General features: G+C 37.2%; 1 protein-coding gene across 1 annotated transcript in view; it reads right to left on the minus strand.

The window, feature by feature from the left end:
• The window catches only part of PCDH15 (protocadherin related 15), a 632,895-nt gene that overhangs the window by 199,927 nt on the left and 408,839 nt on the right, over positions 1-24,129 (minus strand). The window contains exons 15-16 of the mRNA XM_070432784.1: positions 20,451-20,583; positions 4,362-4,441 (exon numbers count right to left, since the gene is read on the minus strand). Coding sequence (XP_070288885.1) covers positions 4,362-4,441; positions 20,451-20,583 — 213 coding nt within the window. The remainder of the gene's footprint in view (positions 1-4,361; positions 4,442-20,450; positions 20,584-24,129) is intronic.

A 24,129-nucleotide genomic window follows, 5' to 3' on the forward strand; every position in this document is an offset into this window, starting at 1 on the left:
ATAATGCTACTTAAAATTTACAGGATTGAAAATGTATTGCAAAAGATGGATGTCAGTGAAAATGGTTAAGCTCTAAAAGATAGATGATCTCTCCACAAAAGCATTGAAAAAATGAAGCAGAAAGGGTCAGAGCCAACTTTGATAGAACTCTGGAGAACAGTCAAAGGTTGACAGTAACCTCATAAAGGCAGAGTCAAGAAAAAGGCAACTTAAAAATAGTGGGAAAGCTTTGTGGCATTTACACTTGTCCTTGTCTCCACGCCCTGTCCTGGAGAAGTCCTGAAGATGGCAGTCACCATTCCCACTGTGACACTCTGGTCCCTGTTTCTGGAGGGAGCAGAGCTATCCTAGTTCTCAAAGAATTGTTTTTGTCTATCCAACTAATCTGGAGGCTGTCCTAAGATATAATATGGCTTTCTTTGTTTTGTCTAACTCAGAACTCACTCAAGGCAGAAAAGCAGTGGGAATTTTTGGAAAACATTATATAAGGAAAGGAGCAACCTGACACCACCTGAGGCAAAAGATACAGTTGAGGCATAGAAAGAGCTCCAAAAGCCAGGGGGTAGGACTGGGTAAAGGGTTTCATGGGAAACTAGGGCATTTGAAACCGCTCATCTATCCTGGGGAATAGAATAGAATTGTCCAGAAATAAACCCATACATCTGTGATCAATTGATTTTCAACAAAGATGCCAAGATCATTCAATAGGGAAAATGGTGCTGAGGCAATGGGAAACTGTAAAACTATGAAATTGCACTATTTTACACCATATGTGAAAATTAAGTCAAAATGAAACAATAATCTACATATAAGTACTCAAACCATAAAACACTTAGACAAAAACATAGGGGAGAATCTTAATGATCCTGGATTTGACAACGGATGTGTAAATATGACATCAAAGGCATGTACAGCCAAAGGGGGAAAAAAAGGTATGCAATCATCACAGGGATCTGCCCTCTACTCCCTGTTGAAGGGGAGCAAAGTTTGTTGCCCCAAAATATGCCTCGTTGGGTATTGATTATTTTAAGCTGGTTATTTTTTAGAAACAAATGACTTAGGAAGAAACTTTGACCTTCCTTCTAGCTTCCTCAAAGAATTTAGATAGAGGACCCACTCCAGGAAGGGAGATACCATCACAGGTAACTATAGTTTAATATGAATTAGTGTGTGATAGACACAGGAACCTAGCAAGGTCCATTTGCTCAAAGTCCTCCTTGTGCCCTATTATTAGGTTAGAGTTTATATTTGTTTACTAAACATTTGCCTTCCCATTTCCATGTGAACTACCTTCCACCACTAGAAGTCCCAAACAACTATCCCCACCCTCTTCCCCATTGCTTAAGATGGCATACAAACCTCAACTGCCTAAGAGGTCATCAGGCCCTATATTCTTACGGAATCTCTATAAGCACATACATAATTAAATTTAAATTTGGTTATATTCTCCTTTTAATTTGTCTCATGGCAATTTAATTCTTAGACCAGCCAGAAGAACTAAGAAGGGAAAGGGGGAATGTTCTATTCCCTATCACTTCCTAGAATCAGTTTGTATTTAAGGAGATGACTGTTTGAATTGACCTAAGAGCTGTAGCATTAAGAACTGTGGTCAGTTTAGTAGAAGAGGATGCTGTATTGACATCTTCCACACCTTAAAGAACTTCTGTGACCCCACCTAGGTGTCTCTGATTTCAAAAGCAGAAATGAGAAACAGTAGAGGAATGATTGCCAGGGTACCAGAACAAGTGGAGAATTTCTTTTATAAAATGGATGGCTCATCAGATTTCACAACCAGTAGCTGTAAAATCCTTCAGCATCAAAGGAAAAACACAGAAATATAAATTTTTAAGAGAGAGAGTGTAAGAAAGAAAGAAAGACCTAGGCTTCCTGCTTACCAGGGTAGGTGAAATATTCACGGTTGTCTCTCTTTTAAATAGTTTTATTAATGTAAAATTCACATATCATAGAATTCACCTAGTTAGAGTATGGTATTCAATACATTTTAGTATATTTGCAGAGTTGCTAAACCATCACCACAATCAATTTTAAAACATCTTCATCACTGTATCCATTAGCAGTCACTCCCCTCTCTCCCAGATTCCTAGCTTCAGGCAAATACTCGTCTACTTTTTGTCTCTATAGATTTGCCTCTTCTGGACATTTCATACTAATGAAATCATATCATATGTGGCCTTGTGAATGTTTTCTTTCACTGAGCATAAAGTTCTTACATTTCATCTATGCTGCAGCATGTTTCAGGGCCTCATTCTCCTTTATTAACAAATAATATCACATGGTGTGGATATACATTTTGTGAATCCGTCCATCTGTAGACAGTCATTCGGGTTGTTTCCATATTTTGCTATTGTAAATAATTCTAATTCTGTCATGAACATTGTTTGTGCAACTTTTTACGTGAATGAATATTTTCATTTCTCTTGAGTAGATATGAGTGAAATTGCTGGGTTATATGGGAACTCTGTTTACCATTTAGAGAACTGACAAATTGTTTTGCAGAGTGCACATTTTACATTCCACCAGAAACATGTGAAGATTCTGACAGCTCCACATCCTCACCCTTAGTTGTTATTTCCTTTCCTTTTCATGATAGCCATTCTAAGTGGGTGTGAAGTGGTATCTCGTGATTTTAATTTACATTTCCCTAATGACTAGTGATTAGAAGCATATTCATCTGTTTATTGGTCGTTAATATATCTTCTTTGGAGAAGTGTTTATTCAAGTCCTTGTCTGTTTTTATTTGGATTAATTCTGTTTATTTTTGCGTTTTAATAATTTTTAATATATTCTTGATATATGTCCCTATCATGCACATTATTTGAAAATAATTTCTCTCAACCTGTGGGCTTTCGCTTTCTTGATGGCATACTTTGAAGCACTTTTTTTTTCCTTTTCAAATTTTGATGAAATCCAATTTATCAGTCTTCTCATTAATCACTTGTGCTTTTGTGGCTTATCTAAGAAAGCATTGCCTAGTCCAAACCATATAGATTTACTTCTGTATTTTCTTCTAAGAGTTATATAATTTTATCTCTTATATTTAGGTCTATCCACTTTGAGTTAATTTTTGTGAATAGTCTGAGGTACAGATTCAACTTAATTCTTTTGCATGCTGTGCCAGCTTCATTAGCTGAAAAGATCATTCTTTCCTGATTGGATTGCCTGGGCCCTTTGTTTCTGGAAATCAATTGGCCATAAATGTTAGGAGTTATTTCTGGACCCTTAAGCTTCATCCTTAATAATTTATACTGGTACATCTATTCTTAAATCAGTACCATATCGGCTTGATTACTGTTAAAGTGCCTCTATAGACTTTTTTCTTTATTTAATGATGATCTTAAGTTATAGCTAATTTTTGAGTTGTATGTACTTAGAGGGCAAAATTCAAAATAGTTAAGTCTTTCCATTTTTAAGTGGAAGTTTTTTTATCTGTAAAATCTGAAGTCTGGAAAATCCAGTTTCTGGGCAAATTCGCTCATGGTTGTAACATCCTATTCAATGTGAAATTGCAACTATTCCTCACAAGATTAAGTGACCACATATGATTTTCTTGGTTTGACATCATGTACCAATGTCTCTGAGACTGAAGCAATGTGTGGCCCATTTGTCAAATTGTTCATTTTGTAATCATGGGATAAGTTTAGGTTTCCATTGTTTCAGGGTGTAAAGCCACTCTCGACCACACAGAAAACACCAGGCAGGCAGCAAGTACAGCTCTTGAACAACCAGCCACATGTTACAACAGAACAGCTACTTTGCTATTACAGAAGAAAGCAAATGCTCTCTCCACAAACCTCAGTCCTTTCTTAATGCCTGCTACCAGTTTTCTCAATGGTTTTAGTTAACATTATCTTTGATATGTTCAGAGAGGTGAGTAGAATGACACTGATATAGACCCCAAAGGAACATACAGACAAGCAATATTTTTGTGTTAACATTTTTAGAATATACCTACATTATCCACAAGTTGAATGATGGACTTTGCTGGTACCTTAAATTTGTTTGAATGTAAAGCACTTTGTTTTACAAAATTCCCTTTGAATGAACAATTTACTCTTTATAGAAATGTCATTGTTATTATGAGTATCAGACAACGTTAAAGGATCTAATTAATGCCAAGTTATTCCTGCAAATAAAATGTTTCCACCTCAGTGGATTTTACCTAGTGAAAATGTTTAAAATAAATAGTCTCCTGGGTAAAATTTCTGGATTCAGAATTGCCACCCCCTCCCCAGCTTCTTCTTAATATTCATAGAAAAATCTAAAGTAAACTAGAAACTGCTGTACCTTGTTTAACATTTAAAAAAGAAAATAAATAAATTCAGAAATCACTTTCAACTTACGTTTCTGAAAGATTGAAAACTCGCTGAGGATCTCCATTCTCAATGGCATATGTTATTGGGTCTCCCTCTCGATCAGTTGCCTTCAGAGAGAAAACATAATTCAATTAACAACTAATTGATATGGCTCCTATTGCGTACAGTGTAATATAGAAACTTGAAACTAACAGCACAGAATACCCATGACTAATAGCATAAATATTAAAAATGAGCTAATGGCAAGATATAAAATAAAAAAATTTCATATATGATTCCAGAATTTCTGTCATTTTATCTTATCTGAAAGTTATAATCGTGAATAAGAAAAATAAATTCTAAACTCATATATAATCTTACCTGGTGGGGAAACACAGTAGAGATTTTCCTAAGGTTTATGTATTTAATTTTGCCCAAGTCTATAATTTAAACGAATGTATTAAACTCTACATAAATGTTTACATGTACAGAGATTATTTAATACACTTTTTTCTTTTTTTCTACTCAGAATATATCAAGTCAGGAAAGCATAATAGAGCCAGACAGCTTGAATTTAAAACCAGGCTCCACTTATTGTGTGATTATTTCTCAATTTCTTCACTGACAAAATGAAATGCATAATAATATAAAAGTTAACAGATATTAGAAGGTTTAACTGAAACAATCTATGCCAAGGCACACAGGCTGACATCTGCCACATTCTAAGTTTCCAATAAATATTATTCTGCCTCCTCCCTCCTCCTGTCACTCCAGTCAGAGAAGATTAAAACCTATAGCTTCTGACTTTGAGTTCTGGGTTTCTCTTACCCAAAATAAAGACACACACTCTACTCTGTGGCGCTGGAGAAGGAATTTGATCTAAAATGTAAAGCATTCGAGGTGGGTGGGGGAGGGATAAAAAAAAATTTTAAAAAATGTAAAGCATTCAATAATTTCCTTTTCCAATGAGTCCTTATACCCATTACAGAAGAGATGAGTAAAACAATATAAATATCCTATGTAATAAAGAGCTAATATGCTAATTAGACCAAACAGCAGAACAACTGTCCGGATGACCTTCCGGACAACCTTCCAGATGAAACCAGGGCTGCGAGGGCTGGCTGAGGCAGCTGGGGCTGTGAGGGCGAACCCCTTGCACGAATTTCATGCATCGGGTCTCTAGTAGACGATATAAAAGGGATATAAGAGGGATCTGCCTAAGTATGACCCAGGAGAGAGGATGTATCTGAGAAATGGCTAAAAGAATTTTATTTACAGGTTACTGGCCCAGCAGACGCTTGTGAACTCCCATGTCCAGAACAGCAGGCGCTGTTTCCACTGGTAGATCAGATGGCTTTGCCGTGCATTATTACATAGCCCTGGTCATAAACAACTCTATCAGCTACCACAATGAATGGATGGACAGAAGTCTCTCCCAGACTACCACAACCCGAGTCCTGAAACAACTGAATAAGAACAGATAATATTTAGAAGGTGCCAGGTTCTATGAGAGAAGCTTTGCTAGATTATTTATGCCATATCTGGAGACTATGTTTTATCATTAAAAAGCTCACATTAAATTTTTCTGTTTTTCTCTTTCAGTCATTTTTACCTGTCAAATTGCTGTCAATACTGTCATTTTTGTTTGTTTGCTCATTGGTATGTGCGTTTTTTTTGAGAGAGACAATTTATTGTTTTGTGTTTTCATAAATGCCAGAAGAAATAGATTCTGAAGCATGATAGCTTTGTGCAAATACTTTTAAGTCCAGATTAAGGTTGATTCTTTCTTAATAGGTCTACTCTAATATTTATTCCTTCTGTGGGATGAGGTCACTTTGATTGTGGTATCATTTCATGCATATACATCCTTATTTTGTTATGTTACTAAAATGATAATAGAGAATAATTCTTAGAGGATTCTTAATTTTTCCTCCTGCTAAATTAATTACTTCCACCCCTGAGATACTTTAAAGTATTTCTTTAGTTTTATTTGATGGTTTAAATGTCAGGCTTTTAAGGATTGTGGGAGCCAATAATTTTCCTACTTGATTCTCATGTGAGGTTATGCCCAGATTGGAAGCTTTGAAGACCCAGGATTTAGAAGGAAATCCTCATTTGATTGTTTTCTTTCTTTTATCCTCTTAGGAAATTCTTTGTTGTTATTTTAGGATCGGTGGCAAATGGTGTAGTAATTAGAGAAGATTCATAATCTCTCAGTCAACTAAACAAGGGGAAATGATGTCATGTGGCTCAGAGTTCTTCAATCTATCCATTACAAGTGTTAGCTCTAGTATAAATACCATATATATCTACTTGCCAATATCTAAAGGGAGAAATAACACAGAAAACAAGTAATTGGAGAACTCAGCAGAAGCAAGGATTCTTAAAGTATTAAGATTTGATCATGTGCATATATGTGTCCTAAAACACATTTGTAAAATTGTTAAAAAAATTTTAATTATGATTCTAGCCAGCCTTCTCTAAATGATCGACAGAAATTTATATATGTTATTGAATAGTGAATCTTCAAGTTAAAATTAGAAACTATATTTGCATGCCTTTTCTCATTTAAGTCTCATAATAACCTAATAGGTGAATGCAAAATTCACAATATTTCAATTATATTATTTTTCTGACACTATTCCAATTAGAGTTCTTTATAATTTACTTAATTGGAAAATACATATTTTTTAATTTAGAGATAATAGCAACTGTTTAATTTTTAAAGAATCACTTATCCTTAGTACAAAAACATTCCTATATTTTTATTTTCATCAGTCAGGTCAAATCTGAGCCCTTCACTAAAGGTCCGAGAGGAGTATGGGAGCACTCATCTTCCCTACATTTTACTGGGTAGGCTCTGGAGTCAGCCACCTGGTTCCAGCCCTGGCTGTTCTATCTCCTCTCAGGATAGATACCTACCTACGAAAGGAAGATCATAACAATAACACCGATAGTTTTCACTCATTAATTCAATAAACATTTATTGAACATCTTTACTGTTTTAAACACCAGAACAGCAGAAACCAGTAAACAACAGAAAAAAAATTCTTCCTTTGTGCAGTTTATATTGAAACTTGGAGAAAGAAAAAGTAATTAATTAAAGTTTATAGCTTCAGATCCAAATAAGTGTTATTAAAATATAAAATGATTCAGGAAGGACAGATAGGGAGGACAGAGTAAGGATTTTCACTTATTTATAGACTATCAGGAAAATGTGGTAAACACTTATAAAAGGTGAGAGAGCAAGACACATGGGGAAAGGCTTTCTAGGCAGAGGGACTGGCAAGAGAAAAGGCCATGTGGTAGGAACATGCCCAGGGAACTGAGCAGCAGTAGCAAGGAGCTCCTGTTGTATTTAGCCTCAGATAAACAACCCGAGGTCATGACTGAATGAGGCTCACTTTGAATAGCTAGCAGTAATGGAATTTAGTCATTGGTGTGCTGACACACGTTTAGCAACATGATAAATTAAGACAAAGCTGGTTTTCCCTTTCTTTTTGCTTGAAGGACAAAAACTATCTTTAAAGATCAAAGCAACTACTCTTTCTAGCCTGCTCCACCAAATTAATCACTGCATCTAAATTGAAGCCACCCATTTTTCAGAACCACCAATACGGACATAGAAGTATTAAGCAGTGTGTTTAGATACTGTTAAGTAGGAATTTTGCTCAAGAAACAAATCTTCACTAATCTAATATTCTGCTCATGTTAAAGACAAATGCAGCCATCAAATACCACTAGGTAGCGTGCACTCTATACACAGAATGATTCTACACATTTCACAGGACATTAAGACAAAGTACCTGCCCTTAGGGATTCTAACATAGATCAAAATCAATAGGTTTAGATAATCTTTTCTCTTCTCACTTAGGCAAACAAGTTCTGATTTATGTTATTAAACTACCTGAGAGTAAGTACTGAAGTTCAGTATAGCAGTTTCCCAAAGTGTGGATGGGTATCCCTGGTAATAAGTTGTTGGCCCTTTAACAAAATGTTAATGTTTAATAATATATTTTAATATTAATTACTGTGTATGTTTTATGGCAAGTAGTGTTGTTTTTGTCATTTATGATTCTGATATAAAATTTCCTTTTTGAAATCAGTTTATTTAGGTAAAAATGTCAGTTTATTCAATTTTATAAAATATGTCAAGTATTATGAAAAATAACATGCAAATATAACAGAGCTGAAACTTGGAAATGCAGCTAATCTAGAATGGCACTGTAATGCATGAGAATACCCTAAAACCTTAAATTCCATCCCTTTGTTATGATTCATGTTGCTACTTTATTCCTTCTCCCTCTTCCCTATGTGGTTATTTAACACTTTCTCCTCAGGTTTCCAATTTATCCTACCCCATCTTTATCCTCCAGCTAGTGACTCTAATTTCTGTTTAACTCAGAAAATGGAAGCAATTTTCCAAAAGCTTTCCTTAGCTTTCAGGATATATGTACTCCTGGGTCTTCATTCCTGGTTCTTCTGTATCCTCAGCACCTTACAATCAATCTTTGATTATCTTCCACATTCATTTGCTTAAGAATGTCATCAAATCTCAAAGATTTAAACATGACTTAAATGCTCAAAACTGCAAATGCATATTTCTAGCCCATACTGCTTCCCCAACTCATACCCAAATGTCTACTTGACAGCCTTTATTAGATGTTAAAAGAAAGGAAATAAATACCTACTAGTCTTTGTTTGTACCTTTTCAGGCTGGGTCGAGGTATATCCCACTCGCACAGAAAAGGCGAGAGAAGTCACTAAGGTGTTGCTGAAGGACATAATTCCATGGTATGGAATGCCTCTGACTATAGGGTCCGATAATGGCCCAACCTTTGTAGCAGAAATAGTACAACAGGTAGCCAAGGCTTTAGGAATTAAATGGAACCTACATACAGCTTACAGGCCTCAGAGTTCAGGGAAAGTACGTAGAGCACATGAACCGGACTCTCAAGCAGACAAGAACCCAGGAAAGAAATCATCCCTGCATCCTGCTCAGGAAAAACCAGCTGACTCACCTTTATTTTCTTTTTAAAACTGTTATGGGATTTGGGGAACCCAAGTAAAATAATATGTATTCAAAACTGAAATACAGGACATCGAATCCTTCAGTGTTTTTCAGTAATTATTTCAATGCATATATTTTTTTGCTTATGTTTAAATCTAAACTAAATTTTTTTCTTAGCTCCAAATCAACCATTTCTTGGTAGGTAAGTGCAGAATCACCACAGGCACTTCTCAACATCAACTGCAATCCTATTGTTTTCCCTAGACAAATGACACCCATTAGTTTGTTGAGTACACTTCAGTAACACTGTTTTTGTTTCTTTCTACTTATCAAAATCTCACAGAAATAACTGCATTTGCATAGTTAAGCTTTAAACAACACTAGCTGCCAGTATGTGAAGCAATAAATAGCCATAAGGAATGCAGTAAACACAGGTTTATTGCCAAATTACCAAAGGTAATGCTGATTACTGTTATTAAAATTCCAGTAGCTATCAAAAAATTGCCCAAACATGTACTCCACATTCAAGCCCATATTTCAGATTAGTCCTCTTTTATTTAACTCTTAGGAAGAGCAGAATGGCTTAATTTAGGTCAATGAAAATAAACAAGAAACAACAAAAAACTTTTTACCAAGCAGGTTTAGAAATTGTAAACTTTTCTTTGGGTCATACGTAGCCTTCTGACATTGAAGTACATACAAAATTTTATTTTCTGCTATGGCTATACATTTTTGTTTTAAGATCTGTTACAAGAAGGACTTTGATGGAAGTAGGTCTCCACCACTTCCACAATATTTGATAACAAAAACCCCACAGACACAGGTATATTAGTTGACTATCATCTAGAAAATTAGAAAGAATTCTCTAAGGCTTTAAGGAAAGACTGATAGAAATAAGGAAAGGAAAGATTAGAAACAGCACTAGCTAGGTAATGAAGATCATTTTGAGTTGTCTTTTGCCATTATCTCCAAAATAACTCATTGCTATTCCTACAATCCCTCGTAAAAGTTCATTAAAAAATATATATTATAATTTACCTTATTGTTCTGGTGACTATGCTCTGTGAAGACAGGGTTTCTCAGTTTCAGCACCACCAACATCTTAGCTAGGTAATTCTGCATTACTCTATCCTCCACCTCTACCCCTACATATCAGTTTAGAAATACAAAGCAATAAATGCTTTGTAAAAGCATGCAATTCTTGGGACAGCAAAACATATCTGAAGAAAATGCTAAAATACATCTTTAAATGTGTCTTTCTACTTCTGAATATATGCAAGCAGTTTTTTAAGATAAGTGATGTTTTTATTTTGTTACAATACCTAGGGGTATTTATTATAGTTCATCACTTGAGTGTATTGTCTTTCAGAAAACTTCCCACACATCCATTCCCTTTTACCTCATCTTGAGGCTGCATGACCTCAAGTGTTCATTTCAGATTTAATCAAGAACAAGATGGTTCTTATCATCTCTATGTCCTAATTACAGAGGCTGTGTGACAGAAAAAGTCCACACAGAGCTAATCAATAGAGAGAGGGGGAACATGCCTGAGACTGATGACCCTGTTTGAAACCTTAGTTCTAGCCTTTCTTGAAATCAGAGCCATCGAATTTTCAATAAATCTTTATTGATTGCATGGTATATTCCAAGTATTATTGTTGTTGCTGAAGATACAATAGTGCATAAAACAAAGTGTCTGTCAATGTGAAACTAATATAATGTTTGGCATACTGATAGGTAAGATCACACAAAATGAACAGAGTGCACATAGGGTAAAAGTAAAGTAGGTATGTATTCTGAGACATTGTATTGTTATTTCTTTATATATGGTGATGAGGAATGACCATTTTGCTAGGGAGAAACCTATGGGAAGGGAAGACAAGACCTAAGCCATGTGAATGTCTTGGAAAGGAGCATTTCAGGCAGTGAAAACAGCAAGTGTAATGGTCCCAAGGCCAGCGTGGCCCCATGTGCAAAGCAGTATCCTATGCGACTAGAATAGAAAGCCTGAGAGAATATAGGATGAGAAGTGGGAGGTGAAGTCAGGTGGGTATCAGACATTTGCTTTTATTCTGGGTGTTCTGGGGAAGCCATTGAAAGATTTTCAGAGAAAAGTGATCTTAGTTAATTTTTAAACATCTGTCTGTTGTGTCAGTGAAAGGATGTTGTGTCATGGTGCGATGAGAGTAAAGTCCAGTAATATAGGCACACATTGATGGTGGCTAGGATCAGGATAAAAGCAGTGTGAGTGGTAAGAAATGGTGAAATTTTGGATATATTTTGGGACCATCCAGCTTTGTTAATTGATTGGAAATGAAAGGGGGGCAATGAAGAAAGAGAAAAGTCAGAGATGATTTGAAGGGCTTTGGACTGAGAATTTGGAAAAATGAAGTCATAACTTACTGAATATATGAAAATGAAGGAGGGCCATTGTTTTTCTAGGGCAGTGGTTGGCAAACTCATTAGTCAAAAGAGCCAAATATCAACAGTACAACGATTGAAATTTCTTTTGAGAGCCAAATTTTTTAAACTTAAACTATATAGGTAGGTACATTGTTATTAACTTAATTAGGGTACTCCTAAGACTTAGGAAGATCCACACTCAAGGGGCCAAAGAGCTGCATGTGGCTCACAAGCCGCAGTTTGCCAACCACTGTGAATCTAGGGGATCTGAGAAGTAAGTACTAGGAGTTGAGTTAATGAGACACATTAATTTTGAGATGCTATGATAATACTATGATTTGGCTGCCCATCCTCCCTTCAAGGGACAAATAAATTATTTCCCTGTATGTTGGAAATGTTGACTGCTGAGGGGCTCTAGCTGCTGGTCTTATTCTGAGAATGCCTACCTTGAAAAATTCAAACTGATTTCTGGGACAACCTGCATCTGACTCATGGGTACAGGTATATAAAGGGCCTACCTTGTAATCTTGATTATAGTAAGGTCAATGGACAATAGGAGAAAAAAAAACCAGCAAAACTTTCTTCAGGAAAATATGGATAACATATCTGGGTGGTTTCCACAATGAAGGAAAGCAGAGAAATGGGTAAGTTGCAAGAGTGGTTTATGGAATGAAAGTCCATTTTTTTCATTGTTCTTGCTTTGTATTCAAATTAGGAGATACCATGAAGATTTTCATGCTAATGGAAATGATCACACAGCAAGAAAGCTCATGATACAGAAAAGTAAATCGGTGATTCTGGAGCAATGTTCTTGAGCAGGCCAGAGTGGGCAGAACCTAGAATTGGTGGAAAGGACCCACACTTAAAAGGTGCTGTGTTTTCATTTTGCACTGGGCCTTGCATACTATCTGGGAATCCTGAGTGCTATTCAAAGTGTGGTCCATGGAGCAGTGTGGTCCACTCTGCAAAGTGGTCATTATCCTATATAATAAAAGGCTAATATGCAAATAGACCAAACGGTGGAACAACCGAACAACCAGTCGCTATGATGTGCGCTGACAACCAGGGGACATGTGTGCAGAACATGGCGGGCGCTGGCTGCAGCGGGATGATGGAGCAGGTCAGCGGGGGCGTGGTCCTGCCCAGTGCTCACATCTGCTTCCTGCACTGGTGCTGGCCCCGCTCACACCTGCTGCCAGCACTGGAGCCACCGCTTGCACCTGCTGCCAATGCTGGAGCCACTGCTCGCACCCGCTGCCGGTGCCTGGCGCCGGTTCTGATTACTTGACACCATCAATGGTTGCGAGCGGCAGCTGCTGGCTCTGATTGCCCCTGAGGGCTTCTCCACCTCCCCCTGCTCCTGAGGGGTGATCAGGGCAGCAGCTGACAATCACACCTGCTGCTGGCGCTGGCCCCAATTGCTCAGTGCAGTCAGCGGATGCGAGCAGGGCCAGCACCATCGGTGCATGGGAGTGGCAGCGGCCGGAGCGGGGCTGCAGGCAGACGGGACTGGAAGACCATGGCAGGAGGGGCTGGGCAGGGGTGCAGAAGATGAGCCAAGACCCGCCTCTGTGCCCACCGCAGCCTCCACAGCCCACAGTTCCTTTCAAGGTGCACAAATTCGTGCACTGGGCCCCTAGTAATGATATAAAAAATTTAGACTCAATTTATCTAGAGTAAAATTTAGAGTAGATGAGAAAACTTTAAAATAATTTGACAGGATGATTTTATATCTGTTGAATCTAATGGTAAAAATTGGGCTTTTATTCCTTGTCTTTTGTCTCTTATTTTTCTAGTAATTCATTTAAGTGTGTCCTTCATTACAGGGGCTTGAGAAGCATTGATCTAGTATGCAAATGGAGGAAACAGTTTAGATAAGAACAAAGAGGATGGGAGAGGGAAAGAGAGATATATAAACATCCTTGAGAGAGAATCAATGATTGGCTGGCTCCTGTATGCCCCCCATTGGGGATTAAGCCCACAACCCATGCATGTGCCCTGACCAGGAATGGAACCGTGATCTCCTGGTTCACAGGTTGATGCTCAACCACAGAGCCACACTGGCTGGGCTGAACTTTTAGAGAATTAAAAACAAAACATGAATACAGGTGCAAAGAGGCTTGGTACATGCGGTGATGGAAGGCTGTAAACATCTTCATCCAAGTGTTGATGACAACTGGGAGCAGGATGTGCCACAAGAGAGCTATTCTCCTTGTGAGTGAACCTCTGCCTCCAGGCTGAATACAAACCATAAATTGTTACTTGTGTCCACCTGTCCCACCAGCTACAACACATCTGCTTTACGCTCTATACTATCAGAAGAGGCTATTTCATCTTAATTTATTTTGAAGTTCAAAAGAACTTGAGAATATGGCTGTATTTCCGGCACCATGTCAAGTTTTCTAAGCTACTAGCCCTCTCTGAGGGAAAAATAAGATTATTTTCACCCATTTCCTAGGTGTCCTACTTCTTGTTAAAGTGTAAATCAGAGACAGAAGTGAAGTCTAACTCTATTAAAACATGCATTTGAGTTATAGCCTACAGCTGTTCTGGGGCAAAATTGCACATTTTTTAAATCATGTTTACTTCCTTCTTAAGAAAGCAAGGGTCAAAGAAAAGATGATTTAAGAGATAACTGTTTTGAATGTATCAGACCTAGGGTTCTGCTTTCCCTAACCTCCCTGTTACTTCCCTGCCTTTATTTCTATAAACACACTGTAGTCTACGAAAGATTTACATGGGGCTCTGTTATACGTTGGGAAGAGGAAGGTACACATATGAATAGAAAATACATAAAATATATGTTTTCCTCATGTTGGACAGCTTTATATTCCTAGAGATGAAAAATCATCCCTAGATAATGTGTATCCCTTAGTGTCAAGGGCACCAAAATTGTGTTTGGAAACTTAGACATAAGAGCACCTCTGCTATAAAGGAGAAAATGTTTACTACAAATTTGATTTAATTTTTGCAATAAGCAGATGCTTGGAATTGTAAGACACATATCTCTCTCCTTCTCTCAAATTATCTATCTGTCTATCTATCTATCCTTCATACAAAATAGAAATTATACTTTGGCACTAGATAACTAATCAGTGTTCAATGTATGTCAACTTTCTTATGTATATTCACAGTGAAATTATTCTTTTGATATAATATTAATGATGAAAGAACCACCTGAAGTCTAGTGCAAAGAAAGATGAGAAAGTGTACTTTCCACTTCATGAACTGAAAATGAAGAGGGAAATAAATGACTGTCATTTCTCACATTTATCAAAACTGGGGTAACCTACTAAATAGAGTAAGTAACATATTATGAAATTAAAGGGGAAATTGTCATAATTGTCATTTTTTGCTACTGCAGTGTTAATCTATTCAGTAACACATTAAAGAACCAGAATGCTTAAAAAAAAGTGCTTCTTCAGTGGCAAAAGGGAAAATCTTCAAGTAACATATTCAAAGTGATCCCCATAATATAAATGACACAGCAAATTCTATAGTGCAGGGCCAATTTGTAACTGCTCCAGCTACAAACCTTTCTTAAATCACAAAATTCTATTATCATCTTCAGGGGAAAATATATACTATTTTACAAGAAGAAAGGAAGGAAGGAAGGAAGGAAGGAAGGAAGGAAGGAAGGAAGGAAGGAAGGAAGGAAGGGATATTTAGAATATTTGAAGGATGCAAGAGAAACAAATTTGCACCTAAGACAAGACCTGGTAATGCAGAATGGCAGGCTATTATAGGAAAGCTTGCATTTCATTCAAACTGTTATGGAAATGGATCAATTATGTAGTTAAGATCAAGGCAGCAGAATTTTTTCTTCAGGACTAAAAATAATAATTCCTTGAGGCATACAGTTTAAAATCTATAGCTCTTGAAACTATAAATAATGAGAAGAATAGATAAAGACAAAAATAAAATGCACATTGCAAGCTGACTAAAGCAGTCTTATGTTTATACTCAAGTAGCTTCATTAGTAATATTTATGATTTTTTTCTCAGGTAACCAGAGATAGCAACATACAACTTTTTAGTCTGTTTCTCAGCATTTTCTCTTTTCTCCTGCTATTTGTGTCTAGCTGCTTTACATTCTCTTGCTGTTTGCAAGAGACCAGAATTAAAAATAGCTACCATAATTTAAGCACCTTCTTTTTCATTTCAGCCACTGAGCTGTACATCTTACATGCTATCTCATTTAATCTCTGCTTCCCTACCCCAAATACAAATCCCCCCCCCCCCCCGCCTGCTTTTCCCTGCCCTACCAACATCAGGTTTTGCTATGTGACTTGTGGAACCATTTGTCTATCAGTGGTTCTCAACCTTCCTAATGCGGAGACCCTTTAATACAGTTCCTCATGTTGTGGTGACCCACAACCATAAAATTATTTTCATTGCTACTTCATAACTGTAATTTTGCTACTGTTATGAATCGTAATGTAAATATCTGATATGCAGGATGTATTTAGGTGACCCCTGTGAAAGGGTCATTCGACCCCCAAAGGGGTCGAGACCCACAGGTTGAGAACCACTGGGAGATTGTATGTTCTTGACCTATTAACTGAGGAGTAGCCAAATGAATTGCTTTGGCTAATGGAAATAAAAGTGTGGGTAGATGTTATATGCATTACTTCTAGGTAACAGCAATGAATTAGGTTTTATTTTGTTTTCTTGCTCACAGAAAACATTGCTTACAGTGAAGAGATCAGTAAAGCACTCTAGACAGAGGCTGCTTCATCGGCCTCGGTTGTGGAGCAAAGAGTGCCAACTATTTGAATGTGAAATTTGGCAACAAAAACCTAGCTAGCCTATTCTATAATTTGGTACTGAAAAGTGAGTGTGCCCCAACAAACACCCAGAATATAAATAGCGTGAGCTTCAAGAGTGTAGAGGGCGGTAAGGAAACAGCCACTGAACGCTGTAAGGATGGAAAGCCATGATAGGCAGGGGTGAAACATTTAGCAAAACTGTGTGTACAATGACTTAAAATGGAAACTATATACCAAAGGACCTCATAGATCTTGGCATCAGACTTAGCTATGTGATTAGTGTGAAGGCTTATAGATCCCTACTCTGATTAGCCCAGGAGCAGTCTTATGACTTGGTTTGGCAAATGAAATGTAGGCAGGAGGGCTGTGTGTCACTTCTGGAAGAAGCAGTAAGAGCCGGTTTATGGTTTATTGCGCCTTGCTTTTCACTCTGTCAGAGAACAACACTGTCACAGATAGAGCCTGCTCCATCCTTCTGAGTGGAGTGACAATGATGAAGAAAAGGGTTGGAATTGGTCAATAATGGACACAGAGTAAGATGTAAACCTTTTAGTTATAGATCATTGAATTCTGAAATTGAGCATGTGTGCAAATATAATCTAGCTATCTTTACTGATTAAATAAGTAAAGAACTTGAACAGTGCCTGGCTCTGTACAACCTGCAATGTGCCACTCAAGTATTAGATATTATTATTATTATATGAGGATGAGGAGGATGGTGATGATACAAGAAAGGAGGATTATGTAAGAGAGGAGGATTATGCTAATGGTGGAATATGAGTCAGATAAAAGGGTGATTTGGAAGGAAATAATGCTCTTGTAAGGAGAGAAGACAGCTGAGACCTTATATTTGAGTAAAACACATAGTCCTATTTGGAAGGATTGGCCCCTTTTTAGAGTGATGCAACTAGATTACCATTTCAGAGGGACAAAGATGGAAAAAGCTGTTAGACTTAACTCATGTTAAGAATTTCAATATTGGGGAAATTGGCAACATATCCATGGGTGTGCTGGTAAAAGTTTAACAACCAGCTCTGGAGTAGGAATACATGATTTGTTGCATTTGTCCATCTCTATGACATAAATCCAACCACCATGGCCGATTTCAAGCTGACAATGATACATAATTGAACATAGAGTTGGAGAGCGATGCACACAATGGGCTCTTCTGATCTCAAGTGCACAATGTGGCTCCAGCGCACCCTTCCAACTGGTCTCACTGGCAGCAGATGAGAAAGATATAGAAACATGCAGGGAGACAAAAAAAAAAAAATCTCACCTATTGCTAACCCCAGTCAGCATAAGACATTTGAGAGAAGAGCTCTGGGTACAGAACACCATCAATCAAACAGCCAGGCAAAACAGCTTTAATTCACTGAGAAAAATTGCAGCCTCCCAAACAACTTTTATATAAAATGCAAAGAAAACTCTTAAAAGGGGGAGGGGAGACACAAAGATTGTTCTCTAGAAAGAAACCACTTTGATCTCAGTCAAAACAGATTATTTGGAAGTCAGTCTGCTCTTATCTTTGAAAATATTTTCCCATAAATTCTGTTTTCCTAAATTGAGCAGTGAGTCAGCCCTGGGTAGTGGACCTATGTGTGAAAATGAAAATTGGGATGCAGCTAGGAAGACCTCTAATACTTCTGTTATTAGAAGTCTTTGGAAGAGTAATCTGATGGAAGCTTTTGGGTTTTTAGGTCTCTGGTTTAAATTCAATCTCAGTTGATCATGAGCAGAAGTGGATGGCTAGTGGCCTATGAAAGACGCCTTGATTGTGTCACCCCAGTTCTTTCTATAGAGACGCCACTGCGATTGGCACCCTTTCTTTTGCTTCTGTCAGAAGCACAAAGGGTGAATAGAAATGTCATTTCAACCGTTTTCTCAGCTTTTGTACTAGAGAAATCTGAGATATGAAAAAGGCCAGCTCCTTTCATCTTTAACTCTCCAGTGGAATTATTCTCCTATAATATGATTCCAAAATCTCTCTGGGATGTATTGCAATGAAATCTGAGCTACCTCACAACTAAAATTATGTCTCACCTTATAGAAAGTTAAATAACATATAGGTACATTCTTCAGGCATATTTAAATGTAAAACATTTAAAGTTTCTTGGCCTGATTCTAACAAATCTAATATTTATTATTCTTTACTTCTTGTTTAAATAAATAAATCTTCATATATGCAAATAAAAGAATTTCATTAAATGCACTTGTCTTAATATTTGGTTTTGGATATTTCAACATTTTAATAAATATATATATATATATATATATATATACACATATATACATATATATATTATTTTTTACAGAATGGAAGGGAGAGGGATAGAGAGTTAGAAACATCGATCAGCTGCCTCCTGCACACCCCCTACTGGGGATGTGCCCACAACCAAGGTATATGCCCTTGACCGGAATCGAACCTGGGACCCTTCAGTCCACAGGCCGACGCTCTATATCCACTAAGCCAAACTGGTTAGGGCAACATTTTAATGATTTAACTAGCTGTTTTCCCCTCCCTAAAGAAACTGCATTTTTTTTCTTACTTTTATTTTATCCATTAAAATCCTCCAAATTTCTATATTACTAATAAGTCTACTTTCATATAATTTTGTTTTCCACATGTTTTAATAGAAAATGAATACCAAAAGCAAACCCTTTCTAGTTACTAGAGAAAAGAGACACAATAGGTCCTAGAACAGAGGCACAGGAAAGTATCTGATAATGCCAACCAAATTTTTAGCAGCCTCAAAAATAAGTGGGATATAATGGAATGAGTCGTATTTTGGAAATGATGAGAATTCAATCAACTCTTCTTAGGTGTCATTTACTCTCTATGGGGTTCACTTTCCACATCTGGATAATGAGGTTGCTGTGTTTCATTATTTTTACATTCTTTCCAATACAAACATCCTTTAGAACCTTCACTTTTCCATCATCAGGGAAATGATGTCAATATTCAAATGGAATTTGAACAATTTATAGCTATGCCTTATGTCAACTCATTTGATGGTAAACATTGATCCTGGGATTTTCCGAAATCATCCTATTGAAAGCTCTCCTAACCTGCAAGGTCAGCTTCCTGAATTCTCGTGTCAGCAACTCCTGTCATTCCCACGTAACTCCAGAGGAAGATAAATTCTCTGTCCTATGAATATCCATAGGTAAAGCAATAAGTCATGTCACGGACCTTATGACTTTTACAGCAAGTGACAGTTACCAATACCATAGGTAGTCCAACTTGAAGCTATCGATTCAGTTGAAGACACAGCCTTCTCTGGGCAAATATGCTTTAGTTAGGAATATATACCAAGTGAAAACCAAACTATCACCCTGCAAGTAATCCATATGAATCAGAAGCTGCAAATGAACATATCAGCTAAACCTGCCCCCTTCATCTAAATAAATAAACCAAGGCACAGCAATTACATGATTTGCCCATGGCCATAGATTCTATGGCATAGAATGAAGTGTGCCTCAGAATTAGACTGCCTACCATCAGCCTGTGCACCTAAAGTTATTCTCTCCATAGAACACTGCAGCAAAAATAAATCCTGCTGGGGCAAAGAAAGCCAAGACAGAAAATAACAGTCAGCTGCAGACTCTTTGGTTGCAACGTAAAATATATTCAAGTGCCTGTTTCCACTCCCTTCATTCTCTCTTGTAATGATTGCAGCTAATCCCTGCCAGCTCACAGTATTTCTTCAATTGTGGCAATCAATAGAATAGATTAGCTGTGGAAACCCTCCAACCATAGTACCCCTGCTTTCCTTTCCAGATGGAAATTTCATTGACTCAAGTGTATGCAGACATGTGAGCTCCTACCCCCCCCCCCTCCCCCCGCCAGGCACAAATATAAGTCCATTAGTCTTCAAGGTTGTCGCTGTGGAAATACATACACATATATACTTGTATGTATGTATATATATATATATATATATTAAGAACATACCTGTAGATTTAATAAAACAGCACCGATCCTCATGGCCTCGCTGACTTCTAGGCTGTACATCATCTGTGGGAAGCGGGGAGGGCTTTGATTGTTTGGAGGAAGCACTTCAATGTACACGGTGCAGATGGAGTGCCTGCAGAGAAAGAGAAGCCAGCAAGACGGGTAAAATTCTACACATTTAACGACAGACTACATCTTGTATTCTGTTGTGGGGTTTACAAGAGAGAAAATTAGAAATTTTTGTAGAAAATAAGGATATAATTCAGAATCAAAGGGCAGGATAATAAAAGCTATCACCAAAATGTAAAGTTTTTATGAAATTATCTTATTAAGATGAAAGGAAAGGCCTCAGGTACTGTTCCCCCCACCCACTTATATTGATAGTGTGAATTAAAATGAAATAGTGGTCCAAAGAAGGTGAAGAAATGATATTGCTTTAACCTCTGACATTATTTTGTAATGCCTCTTTAATAGCAAAAAAAAAAACCATTTTGTAAATATCTGCTAATATGAGCAGTCCTTGGGGCTCACTTCCTATTAAACCAGGAGAGATTGTATTGATTAAAATAACACACAAAACAAAATAGGGGCTGTGTTTTATTAGTTTGGTCGCTCACATCAATGACTTAATGTAAATGCACATCAAGATTCAGGATCATACAGTGATCATTGCAGAAAATAGTTGCAAACACAATCACATTTTTAAATCTTTAAGGAGTATAATGCAAACAGTTAAAATTAGATTTCATTAAAACCTTCCATTGATGGGGGATTTTTGGAGGATAAGAAGATAATCTATTATTACAAGAACAAAAATATTAAATTGACAGAATCAATACTATTGACAACACTGAAATTTCTTTACACAGCAAAAGCTAAAGAAGCAAGTTGTTCAAGGTCTGTTCAGATGAAATACTGGCTAAAGTGTATTAATGAGGCCTGGCAATTTACAAAACTAGTCTTCAATGTTGAAGGACTCCAGTACTGCTTGAGTTGTATGCTTTAACCTTATTGTAACAATATCATGAATTATTGTTCAAAACACATATAATTTTTATTTTGGGAGCTAGAATTTTTTAAAAATCAGATCAAAGCTCTTTTTATTAAATGCTTCAATTGAAAGACATGGTCACCAGAACATTTTTTTTTTCAAGATTATTATAACAAAACTAGAGGCCCGGTGCACAAAATTTGTGCGGGGGTGAGTGGGGGGAGAGTGTCCCTCAGCACAGCCTGTGCCCTCTCACAATTCGAGATCCCTAGGGGGATGTCCAACTACCAGTTTAGGCCTGATCCCTGCAGTTGGACATCCGGCAGTTTGGATATCCCTCTCACAATCCAGGGCTGCTTGCCCCTAAACGCTCTCCTGCCTGCCTGCTCACACCTAACCACTCACCTGCCTGCCTGTTCAGTGTGCATCATAGTGATGGGTCATTCTAGTTGTTCCAATCATTCCACCTTAACGTTCGCTTAGGCTTTTATATATATAGATAGTCTACTTTTTGTACAGCTTTTACGATAAATACAGATCATGGGCACTAAATATGTTTTTTTATAGCTTGTCGAAGTGTATTATGCCTAAATCTAAATAGTTTCTACATACCTATAGCACATTAAAAACTTTTGAAAGACTGCAGTGACTTTAAAAAAATATCATACTTCTATGTTTACTGCAATATAAAGCAATCACATTTTAAATTAAAACTAAAATCTTTCAGATTTTTATAATTAGTTAAACTATCTGTATTAATTTTTGCCTCTGATTTTATCACTTTAATCAAATTCTAATTTCATTTCACTTCAAAATATTTTAACAACCAAGTCTGTGAAATGAAAATAATAATATCTAAAGTTAGCATAAGGATTATATAATATTACACATTTATATTGGCATGTTCACTTGTGTGTATGCATGCATATGTTTATATATGTACTAGTGGCCTGGTGTACAAAATTTGTGCATATTAAAAGGGAGTTAATAAGAGAAAATATCTTAATATTGCTATTTGCCCTTTCTCTATAATAGAAATGTCAGAAATGAAAGAAAATTAGTAAAATGTATATGAAAATCTCCCTCCTGTCAGAGTCTGGGGCGTGCTGCGGGACCCAGAATCAAATCCCCACCCACCCACGTGTGCCTCGAAATTGCACAAGACCCAGACCGAGCCAGCCCTACCGCCGTCAAGCCCTGCAGGGCAGGGGGCACAACCTCAGGTCCCCCAGCCTGGCGCTGGGTGGTGGGGGCGCAGCCTTAGGTCCCCCAACAAGCCCCGCTGGGCGGGGGGCATGGCCTCAGGTCCCCTCGCCCCAGCATGAGGGCACAAGGGTGTGGCATCCATTTGCATATTAGCTCTTTATTATATAGGATATGTAATACCTGTAAAAACATATTTATCAGTTATTATGGATAAATTTTCAAAACAAGCTTTCAAACTGTACTTTTTGTAATGGGGTAAATAAGCTTGTACTTACCTTAGTCATCATATTTTAGAGGTTTTAATTGCATTCTTCCACTTTTCTAGGTTAAATACCTACAGGCCTGGTATCCCCTCCCCACTCCCCAGAATAGAATGTGATGAGTCTTAGGGATTGGACCTTTGGAATGAAAATCACTTGGTGTGGTGCATAAGAATCTACATTTTCCATAGATATACAAGGCTCTACACACACACACACTCAGTTTTGGAGACCACTGTTCCAGAAGCTCTTGGCAAGTAAAACAAGCAGGCTCAACTTCTTTCTAAATTAGTAGCCCAGGGTTTTCTCTACAAACTGACCTAAAGCTCTCCTCAATAACCCTATAGGTGAAAGATTCCCTTTTAGAAAGAAAAGAAAAAAAACTTCGAACTCACCTGTACTCCAAATTCAAAGCTGACTTTCAAAAAGTGAGATCCTTCCTGCTTAAAGGTTCAGCTTACTGATCTGGAATACTTTACAAAAATATTTACCAGAATATGAATCTCTTTCCACTTTGTGAAAGTATCTTTTACACTAAACTTACTATATTTTGTGTATTTCCTTATTCTTCCCCCTTTGACAACTTTCCCATTGGAAGGCTAAATTCTTTACATCCCCAATACTACAGCAAGGACCTCCAACTCAGATGAGGCCTGTGTACCTGTCATAGAGAAGAAACTAAAAAAATGCAAAATACAAAGACCTTACACCCTAGAACAAAGAGTCTCTGTGGTCCAATATGACTGTCACCTTCATCGGCCTTTACTCCTTTGCTTCCGCTCCTCCTTTCCACGATAACTCAAATACTAGAAGAACTCATTATGTTTTTACCCCTCTAGACTGTGATCTTAGGCTTATTTGAGGAAGATCATATTTCCAAGTCTTGCATTTGTCAAGGTCTTGCGTTTTTCATCTGTGAAATACTGGCACTTCCCTACAATGTGTTTAAATCAGCATTGCCCTATTTGAGGGTTCTTGCTTTGTAAGATGCTATCTCCTTTTTATCCCTAATATCAGCATAGTGTCAGAGTTAGCTTTCCGAAAACTAGATAATAGGATTTATAATAATATGGTATCAATAATGTGTTAATATGCAGTAGTGACTCAACAGCATCAGGTAAGTACATATTAAAACAGGACAGTCACTAGATAAATAATGTTTTATGTGAACATTTTATATGTACTTTTTATAGCTAGTATTCAATGCATAAAACTGAGCACC

This window comes from Myotis yumanensis, unplaced genomic scaffold (assembly GCF_028538775.1).
Source record: "Myotis yumanensis isolate MYYU_CA2020_CCGP unplaced genomic scaffold, mMyoYum1.0.hap1 SCAF_13, whole genome shotgun sequence".
NCBI lineage: Eukaryota > Metazoa > Chordata > Mammalia > Chiroptera > Vespertilionidae > Myotis > Myotis yumanensis.